At 34.8% G+C, this 12,271-nt stretch overlaps 1 protein-coding gene and 1 long non-coding RNA gene across 4 annotated transcripts in view; both read left to right on the forward strand.

Moving 5' to 3' along the window:
* LOC306852552 (uncharacterized protein) overlaps positions 1-12,271 on the forward strand; it is a 109,112-nt gene continuing 96,841 nt past the window's right edge. The window contains exons 1-3 of one of the 3 annotated variants that reach the window (XM_079389469.1): positions 1-437; positions 9,612-9,743; positions 10,029-10,160. In XM_079389469.1, the coding sequence (XP_079245595.1) occupies positions 9,621-9,743; positions 10,029-10,160 (255 nt within the window). In that variant the 5' untranslated portion in view covers positions 1-437; positions 9,612-9,620. Of the gene's footprint in view, positions 438-9,028; positions 9,145-9,478; positions 9,744-10,028; positions 10,161-12,271 lie in introns of those variants that run through there. The other 2 variants (XM_079389468.1, XM_079389467.1) reach the window with 2 other exon arrangements.
* Positions 10,355-12,060, forward strand: LOC306852826. The gene is made up of 4 exons (XR_013782676.1): positions 10,355-10,419; positions 10,774-10,864; positions 11,069-11,110; positions 11,185-12,060. It is a non-coding gene; the product is annotated as an uncharacterized lncRNA (long non-coding RNA).

Genomic DNA, 12,271 nt, shown 5'->3' on the forward strand with positions numbered 1-12,271 from the left:
CTCGTGAGCTTCCTCGACGATTGCGACTTGATTTCTCTGCTTTGAATAACAAGCGCGACCGGACAGGCTTTCAGCGAAACATTTAAATTCTACTCTAAACTTCACACAGAATTACTGCACATTACCAGAGACAGAGCTCATCTGGAAACACTTTATTGCGAGAAATAAAGTTTAAACTTCATATAACCTACAACAGAGGAACTGGAGTTTTGCAATGAAATCACATGGATTGATGAGAATGCATCATGGGATTGTACTGTACGTGGATCTGATCTGGATGAACCACAGACTGCTGATGAGTCTGGACAGTTGCATTGTTTCAGAGAAAGGTCCGAGTCCAAGAAATACTGCAGAAGAGTGAAGAAACAGTGGAAAATGGTGGAGAATGTATCATGGGGCGCATGAAAAGAGCGACAGCAGGGACACTCGTGCCCATTGTGAGTTGTTTTGTTTTTGTAAACCTATCAGTTTAATTTTTTTTATGTATTTAAGTATTTTTCTTCTTTTTTCTACTGTGAGTGGCCAGTGTTATTAACAGATCTAGACAAGGAAATCTAAAGCAAATGCGATTTTTCGGCAATAGGCCTGTATAGGACTAGTAGCCTAATTAGTTTTAAAATAATTAATATTTTGCAGTTAGAAAATATTGTTAGATCGATCAGGCGAATCTCTTTGAATTAAACTCATACAGTATAAAATCTCTCAAATGTAACTTAAATTTGACAAATGAACAGTTTTCTTGTCCTAAATAAACATTTAATGTTTTAATATAAACTGCATCAAAGCTAAACTGCTTGTTTCACAATTAGCAGGAAAAATAAATGTAGCCAACTCTAAAACTGCCTGCGGTTCATTATTTTATTACGTTGTTATACAGTATTTGAAACCCCTTGAGATGCGTTAAGACTCCTTTAATTGTAGCAATATTTATGTAGGTCTAACGCAGATTAATTATATTATAATTAAATCGGATGTGACGATTCAAATGCCGTGTTTGCGATGCCGAGATTCGTTCTTGGTCTGACCTCTTCTGATCGCTAGAGGTCGCTGTCGCTCGTGAACCCGTGTTGCTATATGGGTATTACAAATTAAGAGCCAGGCTACGCCGAATAGAGGATATTACCTCACAGAAGAGAAGATAAATAAATAAGCACGTGTATATAAAATAAACGCAATACAATTTGAAAAGAAAAAACACAGTCTGAAGTTCATTTTAGAATGAGAGAACTTCCAAAAGCAACCCATATATTTATTTATCGAGAAAAAAAAATATTCCATAATACGTTTTCTAAAAGGAGTCACTTTTTGGTAAACAAATCGTTTAAGTTAAATATCCACATTGTTTGCAACATGCGCTATAATAATGCCAGTATAATCTCCTATCAGCCTATAGGAGGCGAGGATAAGACTGAAACCTTAATGTTATTAGGCTAATTAAAAACATGTAATGATTAACATTGTCTTACTTAATTTAACATTAAAGTTTTAAATTAATTGCTAGCTAAGAACCCGGTACATGTCATGCAGGAGAAAAAAAAATTAAATCGTATAATGATAACAATAATGATTCGTTACCTCATTTGACTAAATCATGCTCACAGTATAATAATTCGTCCCCTGTTTTTAAGTAATTAATGTGCACAATATTAATTCGTTTCCTCTTTTTCCTGAGTAGTGCGCAGGATAATAATTCGTTTCCTCGGTTTATTAAATCATTCGCTCAATAATCATTATTTTCCTCTCTTTACTAAATGCGCTCGGTATAATAATTAGTTCCCCTTGTAATTAAATCATGCACGATATCATAATTTGTTCCCTCATTTTTATCAATATAATTTAAGTAAACTAGCTTACTTTAAATACATTGCACGATATAATCTGTCCCTCACAATATTATAATTCGTTCGCTTATTTTAAGTAAATAATTTTAATTTAATTCAAAGTTATTAATTTAAATGATCAATTTAACAAAAATGTGGCCACGTTTAGTAAAACGAGGGACTGATTTCTTAATTCATGACCATGAATGTAAATGTAAAATTGGTTATTTTGTGTCCATGTGATCTATTTTCATTTGTACTTTATTTAGGGTTAAATTAGCTATAGGCTGGGACATTCTACCAGAAACGTATATTTCCACTTGTAAAAATCTTGGGGAAAAAAAATATCTTATTATTAAATCTGAACGTTCATATGGAGGACATGTTAAACGTATATCGTGTTTTTACGACTGAATAATACGCATTTCACCCCTAAAATGTCAGGCCCTGTCACAGACATATTTGTATATGTTACATTTCTTTGATACAAATATAATTTTCTTATTGGTCACACGTCCCTGATTATATTTAACATGGTTTTCCTAGAAATATAAGCAACTTTTCGGTCAACCATAGTATACAGAAATGACAGAAAACCGCCAGGCACTCATATAGTGCCTCAAACAACAACAAAACTACCTTTTAGGAGATTTCTACAAAAACATAGCAGTGTATATTTACCAGCACCATCATCTACATCGTTAAACAGATTATTTAATCAATATTTCCTGACTTTATGGATTTCTTTGATGCAGAAGTTATGTTTTGTGTTCTTAAGTTTTGATAAGCATTCCTATTTTAAATTATTATTATGATCTTAATGTTAATGTAATATTAGTCTGGTAAAGTTACTGTTAACAGTCGTTAAAAGGTTACACTGCTCTATTCAATTACTGTGTAGTTCTATGGAAATATAACTTCATAAAATATAAAGTACGTTTTACTATGATACAGCAAATGTAATCAGACATTTAACTGAATAACACAATGTACGGTAACTGTGGTGCCACATCATATTACAGCTAACAGGGTAAAACTAAAATCTACATTATTTCAATTATATCTATATAGGACTTGGTAAAAGAGGTACAAAATTAAAAGTAAAAAAATAAAAGTTGATGAGCATAAAAAGCGTCATATTTACAGTGTAATGTCTATTTATTTATCTTAACAAATAAGATAAAAAATACAAAAACAAGCTTAAAATAAAAATACAAAAAATCAAATACAGAACTCATCGTCTATCAGGAAGTTAGCTTCACCGCAGTCAAATGATGTCATTTCCTCTGTGTCATACCCCTTAGAGTTTTACATAAATGTGACAGGACTGGCCGAAAACATGGGGAAAGTTGTAAAATAACATTTATTTTTATGTTTTAATCAATTGATGTGAATGATAACAACTTAAACTTGTTATTGATGGAGATTTTCTTCTAAATAACAGTTGTTAGCATAACAAAATATGAGAGCTGTAGGTCTACTTTGGCTGAGGACAAGGACAAATACGAGATTTATAAATTTCAAAAGTTTTTATAATAAAGGAAAACTATTTCTGAGAACCTAATGAATGACACAGAAATCAACCATCGGTCAGTTGTTTTTGATGAAATACATTTTATTCCCTGTAAGAAGTCAAGGATAGATAATGTACGTTTCTGGTAAAATGCACAGTGATGCATTTAAAAATACATATCGGTTTGCGACTTGGGGCGATCGTTTTCGATAAAATCTATGTGTGGTGTTTTGACTTAATTTCACTGAACTGCTGCCGCTTAAGAGTTTTTAATGCATTACAGACGTTGGTCTCAAACCCAAGACCTTCTGCTGGACAGTATCAAAGGCTTTTAAAACATTAAACTATCATAAATGAAACTATCATTTAATTAGGTCAAAATAATCAATGAGATCGAAGCCTAATATTATTAAATATGTGTTTTCCTCAGACACCCAGAGTGGTTTTCAGTTATTGAACCTAATACTAAAACTTTGGGGAAAGCAAGAGCAAATATTTTTAATCATTATTCAACAGACTAATGGGCCTCCAGTTGCTTGTAAACAGTAAATCTTTCTTGGGCTTAAGAATTAGACAGAATGCACTTTCAACTTCCAGATTATATTTCCAAAATTCACAGTCGAAATACTGGAAATAGATAACATCTCTTGAGCAACGTTCTCTTCCATGAGATGCTGTGATTTAGCTAAAGTACTTCTAAACTGTCTCAATTTTTTGAATGGTGACAACTATTTCTTTGAAACAATCATTCGTTTTGGATTGACACATGCGCTCTCAGACTGCACTTCTGCAAGCATGGGGAGGGGGACAGAAATGGAAAAATACAGCATATGCCCACATTTTCTGAGAACTGAGGATCACTTAACTCTTCACGACACATGGCAATGTCAGGAGATTTAATACTCTGTTCAGAAATAGATTTAAGAGCGTGCTAATTAATAATAATTTGTTTCTCAGACATAAAATATCCCTTTTTTATAGTACAAAGTACATCATTTTATAGTACAAAGCATGCGTGAGTCTATAAAACCTACACTATATTGACAAAAGTATTGGCACCCCCCTTCTAATGAGCATGTTTGACTACTTTAGTAATTTCTATGAGTATAAATCTTAATGTTTAAGCATATAATGATATTCTAGGGACTTGTGTGCTTCTAATTTTATAGGGTAAAACAAGATCCTTGACTACTGATTGTTTTTATTATTATTATTATTATTATTATTTTCTTATTGAACCCATGGAAAGAAGCAGAAACACTTAAATAACACACACATATATCAGGGATGATTTTCTTGTTTCACTTGTTGTTTCTGCTTCTTTCAGATGTCTTTGACCTTCATTATGTATGTTTTTCAGGTGAAAATCACTTAATATTCAAGGATATTACCACTCCCTCGCATATTGGCTTTCAGTCACAAAACATGTCTTTAAAAATTTTTATCAATATATTGTTTTCTGTGAATGAGTAAGCAGAATGATTTTCACATAATTGTGAAGTAAATATTCTAGCCTACAAGATTACTCAGAAGTCTTATTCAGGACTTTTTAGTGTGGGTTTTATGACCTTATTTCATCTACATCCCCCGAAAAAAACCAAAAAACTTTCTAACCACACATAATATATTTTTTCTACAAAATGCAAACATGTACATCCATCTTGGTCACATATTATTATAGCACAATTTGTGCTGAGTACAAAAAAAATGCATGTTATTTGTTTAGTACTGGCTTGAATAAGATGTTTAGATATAGTCCACAAGAGAAAATGATAGTTCAATTTATAAAATGACCCGTTCAAAAGTTTACATACGCTTGATTCTTAATGTTGTTCCCTGAATGATCCCCAGCTGTGTTTTTTTGTTTAGTGATAGTTGTTCATGAGTCCCGTGTTTGTTCTGAACAGTTAAACTGCCTGCTGTTCTTCAGAAAAATCCTTCAGCTCACACAAATTGTTTAGTTTTCCAGCATTTTTGTGTATTGAACCCTTTCCACCAATGACTGTATGATTTTGAGATTCATCTTTTCACACTGAGGACAACTGAGGGACTCATATGCAGCTATCACAGAAGATTCAAACACTCACTGATGCTCCAGAAGGAAAAACCATGCATTAAGAGCTGGGGGGAATTTGAAGATCAGGGTACATTTAACTTATTTTGTTTTCTGCGAAACATGTAAGTACAGTATCTTCTGTAGCCTCTGAAGGGCAGTACTAAATGAAAAAAAAAAAAGATATTTAGGCAAAATAAGAAAAATTTACACATCTTCATTCTGCTCAAAAGTTTTCACCTTTTTCAAGTTTTATAAATTCTCTAAATGCATGATTTTTCCTTCTGGAGCAACAGTGAGTGTTTGAATCTTCTGCAATAGTTGCGTGAGTCCATCAGCTGTCCTCAGTGTTATAAAATAGATCCCTAGAGAGATAGACAATTGTTTTATAGATGTATCCCTTTTGTTTAAACTCAAACTACCGTTTATCGATCTCCTCAAACCCAGCAGACTCCACTGACAAACACGGTCATTTACCTCACATACCATAGTAAACGGTCAGCAGCAGCTGTGCTGTCTGTGATGTGACATCCTGTATTATTGCTCCGTGTATTACAGTCAGGTTACAGCAACACTAAAATATATACTGTAAAATATTCCCGCCAAGTCAAAATTACTCAGAATGCAATATAAATTACAGTATTTTACTGTATTAATAATAAATGTGGTATTGTACTGTAGGTTTTTACAGTAATGTGCTGCTAAATCTACAGCGATTTCTAACAGTGTATGTATGAAACCATTCAGAAAAAAATGGGCACAAATGGGTTAAAACATGAAGGCGACCCAATGCATGCCACAAAAACAATTTGCACACTGCATGAGCGTAATAATGCCCGTGAAGAAGTTTTAAACTCCAGTCAATTTAAGCTAAAGTAAAAGTAAAGGTTTCGTCATACAACGAGAACAACATAATTGAAGTACTTTGTGTTAAACATGTTGTTTCTTATTTGTCTGTATGCTAATAAAGGTCATTGTCTTCATTTCATCTTCATTTCAATTTTCAGGTAGGATATTGTCTGTTTACACTGGTAAAGCAATTATTGGTCAAAGGAAGTCAGGCACTTGAGGCAAACATCGCCATCTGTGTATGATTTTACATTTCATATGAAATCTCTGGGATTCAGTCCTCTTAACTTTGATAGTGAATGGGGCTGTTTAGAAGACATGCATTATAAAAAAGACATGCATTACTCTCCGCCGCTGCGTTGCCAGCGGAACAGACCTCAGGAGCAGGAACGGAATCCCCCTGTGTGTGGGTGGGGTGTCTGGAGGAGGAGACCGGGGATGAAAGCAACACTTTTTGTTTGAGAATCGGTAACTCGGTGGTTGTTTTTGCTAGACCTCTTAAACTTTGATCTGCCGTAGCTATATTTGTCTACTACAGATAAAACTCTCTTGGACTTGTACTGTTCCGTACCTGAGGTGAGCTGTAACACAGGCTGGGGATAGATGTAACAGTGTGAGAATTTGCTGAAATAAGACCCACACTTCCTATTTATGCAACTTTATTGAAGAACAAAAAATAATCGGTTTTGAATAAAGTGAACCATTTAAATGGACAAAAACGTTATATTGTATTCCTTTTAGGACTTTAAATTTAGCCCAAAAACAATTGGTGTGTGTACTGTGTTAAGGGTTCAGTCACTGGCTGTGTTGTCATCTATTTTATGTGAATTTTGGAATGCTGGATGGAAATGTCAAGATGTGCATAAATTCTAAAAATGTGCACAAAAAGCCTTATGTGCTCATTTGAGGCGGATAGTGTTTTTATCCAATAAGAAGATATGTGCATAAACTATGATGGAAACACATTTTACATAAATCCCTTGACGTGCAACAAAAAACTGACATGACTTTGCCTTAATAGAGGATGTGCTTGGACTCATTTGAGTCATTGTAAGGAGTTGGTTGTAACATTGTTTTTAAGAACTGCTACCACTATCCCCAGCAGCCATAGATAACTGTTTCATCATGTGGGTTTTAAGTTAGCGTGAATGCAAAGTATCAAATTAAACCAGAGAAACAGCTATTAAGCATATGTAAGTCAAAAGATTGTATCTACAATACAATGGATGCTAGGCAAAAAATAAATAACTAAAATAAAAATGGAATCTAAAATATTAGTTCCTTTCCTGAGAATCTTCTTTTTTTGGGGGGTCATAAAATCTACAATGTTGCTCACATACATATGCCACTTCTCCTGTAACATAAAAAATGTGAATGGAGTATATTATATTGATGACATCCCACACAGCTCTTTTCTGACTTGTCAAAATGACAGTGTTACAACTTACCCCGTGTTACTTTCATCCCCCTACAGCAGCAGCTTCATTGTAGTTATTATTATTATTATTGTGATGGTGATGTGAAAGCGCGCTGAACCAGCGAAGGTTCATTACGCGAAGCTTTTCAATAGGTTCACGCTGTGGCCATCTTGTTGTGATAAATATCAGCACCTTCCGATGTGATGTGTTCCATTACAGCTGCTGGTTTCACATCTGGCTCTACAGTTTTATTCCATTGTATATCTAAATAATGTCCATTGTCAGAATAAAAACAGCGTCCGTGTTGAACGTAACAGTGCTGTAATTTATAATTTCATAAGTTACAGATTTATTTGTCTGCTTTCAAAACTTTAAAAGAGTTCATGCATTCCTATTAAGCTCCATTAAACTCGAGATGCGCCTCTAGCACTGTATCTTTCTCCGGATGTAGGGGTTCAGGTGACTCATTGCAGCCTAAACACGCCTCTATCGCTTCTTTCTCCGCTTCATAAATAACCACGACACGCGCGCGCTAAAATTCATCCAGAAGGCTTCCTTAGAAGAATCATTCTGCTCTCCAGGATTTCCTTAAGGTATGCTTTATGTTTAAAGACACTTTGACTGAGAACTGTTTCTGTGATTGGCGGGTTTATAGACTAATTGTCTTAAATATAAAAATATATTTATATATATTTGGCTCAGCGAAAGTGAAGGCTACAGCGTTTAAGGTTGAAAACTACACATGTGACTCGGAGTCTTTAATCCACTGATGCTCGATTTTTAATTATTCTGTGATACAATCATGCATAGTATTTTTTTCTAGCCGATATGTGTGGGTACTACACTACTACTGTAAAACGGTCCATCCATTCAAACAGCGCGTCGCATTTGGTTTTGACAGTGAACAAGGTAAAAACCGAAATATTAGATTCAAAACACCGTGTTGCACAAACAATATTATGTTATAATCATACTGAGTGCAGAGCGCGGATCTCTCGCGCCTGTCCTGCATTCCAAAAAAAGTAAAGACACCCTTGAAAGGGGCGTGGCAGTTAGACTGACGGTTTGTTCTACCAATGGCTTGTCTGGTATTTGTTATAGTTTGCATATTCCGTCCCGCCCCTCTGGCAGCGGAATCCACCTGCGTCTGTGAATCCAAAATCTCCTTTGTGCCGAGCTTTCATTTAACACTCCTTTGCAAAATAAGATAATTTAATATAAGTGTTTGATTTATATATATGTAAATGCAACATGACTAATCGGTCTATTTATTTGTTCTGCGGTAGCCTATATATTACATAAATAACCTGCAGATAAATGCCTTATGGTTTTATGGTAGCTTAGCCTAGGCCTAGTTTTGTTTATGTGACGTTGACTCTCTTGTAACACAATCACAGTAATAATCTGTTATGATGTCTGGAGGGGATATTTGCTTTTAATGACACTTCTGCTTCTGTTAAACAATCCGAATGTGAGAAGGATGTTATATTGGTAAGAAATATGTATTATGATAACGTTTAGGCCTACATCAACATATCAAATGCCGCGTGTTTGAATAAAGGGCGAAGTGATCAAATATATTTGGCCGGATGTCACAGCTATTACTACTCAAGTTAAACACTTTCTTTCACTTTTATTATTTCAGTTGTGACAGTGGAGCCCTCTTGACTAATAACGTAATATTTCTCGGTGATTGTCACATTTTATAACCTTCCTCCGAAAAAAACCGGCATATATGTTTTCGGTACAGTCTTTAATTTAAAAAGTCGTGATTTGTTGAAAACATCAGGATTTTTATTTTATTTAGAACTGAAAGATTCTTTAAAAGACGATGGTCTTTGCATTTTCTCTTCTTTAAAATACCAATCAGTACACGTTTTCCTAATGTTTAAGTGTTCGTTGTAAGTAAACAATAATAACATACTGCAACAATTGATTTAAATCATCATTTTTTCCAGCATTGAATCATGTATAATATAAGTGTGTCGTGTGGAGAGATTCAGACTCCTGTGGGGTTTCTGTATGTGATTCTGCCTGGGATACTGAATCAAACACTCAGTGGAGGCTGTGAGCAGAGCTGGTATTCAGAGGTGAGTGTACATAATGGCATAATGTTTTTTTTCCTCTACAAACTGTATTTTCTATCCCTTACCCGAACCTAACCTCTTACAGAAAACGTTGTGCATTTTTGACATTTTCAAAACGCTTCATTCTGTGTGGTTTATACGCTTGTTTCCTCATGGGGACCAAACAAATATCCCCAAAAGGTCAGAATTTACTGGTATTTCTATACATGGGGACATTTGGTCCTCATATTTTAGGAAAATCCACACTCACACACATTACTTGATTCTCCTCTTCTTAAATTTTATCAGGATGGGCATCTGATAGCAGATCCAGTGAATCAGAAATGGACTGATCCTGTTATTTCTGTCTCGTCTGATCGTCTCGTCACGTCTCACTGTGTGAATCTGAATCATGAGATCATCTGTGATTCTGCTGATGGAGTAAATCAACTCAATCTCTCTCAACACTCATCTGTTTAATATTAATGTATTATTAGTAATGCTTCTTTCCTTCATTTCAGTTTCATTTCAGTCGTGAGATCATCTTCAGAGGTGAGAGAAACAGTGAAACACATCAGTGTGTCCTGATTGAGATCAAACTCTGTGTTGAACTGAATCTTCTGTGAATCTTCAAGTGAATCATGATGATTGTGAATGTGTTTTTCAGCCAGGAATCAAACTGCAGCGACTCCAAACCCAGGTGAGTTTCAGCTGATAAACATCTAATAAAACTCTGCAGATCTGATTCACACTCAATACACTTTCAGTCTCTTCTCTCATATTGACTCATATTTATCATCACTGTGTTTGTAAAGATGTGACTCTCCAGCACTCAGGTGAAACACGACTTTAACAATCTGTTATTCGTTATTGTTTGTTTTGCGTGGTTATTCCTGCTTTATTTTATGTTAATCAATCATGCTTGTAAAATACTCTGAAATAGAAATAAATAAAAAGAATAATGTCTTATGAGGATCACATTAAGAAACTTAAACTAATATTGTTCAGTTATGGTTATTGAACAGCTGATTGTATATTTCATCATCTCTAAAAGATCAGTCGCTGTGGATTTGGGCTGTTTTTATTATCGTCATCTTTCTCATCATCACCTTGATCTGTTTCTTGTGGCGGAAAAAGAAACTCAGGTGAGACGTGAGTGTTTAATTTGTCAGAAAGACTCACTAAATAATGATTGTTAGAAATTAAAATATTGTTTATTATTTGATCTCTTTCTGATATGAAGTCAAATTTAATGATGTAATCAGTGGCCTAAATTATATCAAATCTCTCGCCATAAAGATAAAATACTTTGATGAATATAGTAATAATCAGTTTCAATCTGTTGTCAGATGCTTTCCAAATGTCTTTCACCACAGTGATTCAGAAAACAGGCGAGTGAATCACAGCTAGAGAAAGAAAGGCTTGACTGAATTGAGTTGATACTCTCTGAATCTGATTCTCTCAGGGATCCTGAATCTGGAGTCCAAATGCAGCTTGGATCTGATGAATCTGATTCACTGAATCAGTCTGTGTTGAGAAAAACTTCATCATGACGTTCAGCACTGAGTGTTTGAGTAAATATGACATGTGATGGGATGATCCTGATTGTCGTCTGGACAAATGCTCAGATTCAGATATTCAGTCTTCAAGCAGGTCTTAAAGAATGAGAAGAATCGTACTGATCTTGTGTTCAGATCAGAGCAACATCTTCAAACCTCATTGCTTCAGCTCATTCACACAGTTTTAAAGTATTTATTAATGTTTTCACTGTTGGAAACTAGTTTTAATTCATCCAGACATGTCAGTATGGCACTCATTTACTGATAATGGTTCTGTATTCTGTGTAAATGTAATGCAGCTGCTATTGTAATAAAAAGAAAACCTGTGCAAAAGATGTGTGTAAGGTTGAGAAGGATGTTTAATGTCTTTTCAGCAGGATGTTTCTCAGATGCTGTTTCTCAGATCTTATGTTTCTTATTTTTGCTGAGTGTCCGGCAGATGGCGCCAGATCTCAATTATTGGATTATTATTAGGAGGCGCGCTTAGTTTATACCAAACTCTGCTAATGTTTCTCTGCGTGTGTCTGCTGTGTTTGTGCTTTATAGCGTGAGTTTCAGCTGTCACTGTAAACACTGATATTAATTTATTCTCAGTCCCGTTATATTTGCTCGATTCAGATCGATGTTTCATGTAGTCAATTCAAGGAAATCTATCTCATTTTTGTTTTAAGATGCGAAACAATGACTATTCCCCGGTTTCACAATAAGGCTTAAACCTAGTCCCAGACTAAGGTGTAAAACTGAGCTGTTTTAACTGAAATAAACTTGCAATGACTGATCTTAAAATCCAGTGATGTTTTTTTCTAAGTCACGTTAATAAAAATCAGTTAAATGTCCTAATTGAACAATGGCTAATCCTGCTTTAGTCAGCCCTGTCTATGAAACCGGGCCTATTCACCTTATTTTTCATGTAAACGCGGACGCCGCCATTTTCGAACTATAATGTGTCAGATTTCCGGTAAAGCACTTCCGCTAATATTAGTTGTATTGTGA

Source organism: Barbus barbus, assembly GCF_936440315.1.
Source record: "Barbus barbus genome assembly, chromosome: 3".
In the NCBI taxonomy this organism is placed as follows: Eukaryota; Metazoa; Chordata; class Actinopteri; order Cypriniformes; family Cyprinidae; genus Barbus; species Barbus barbus.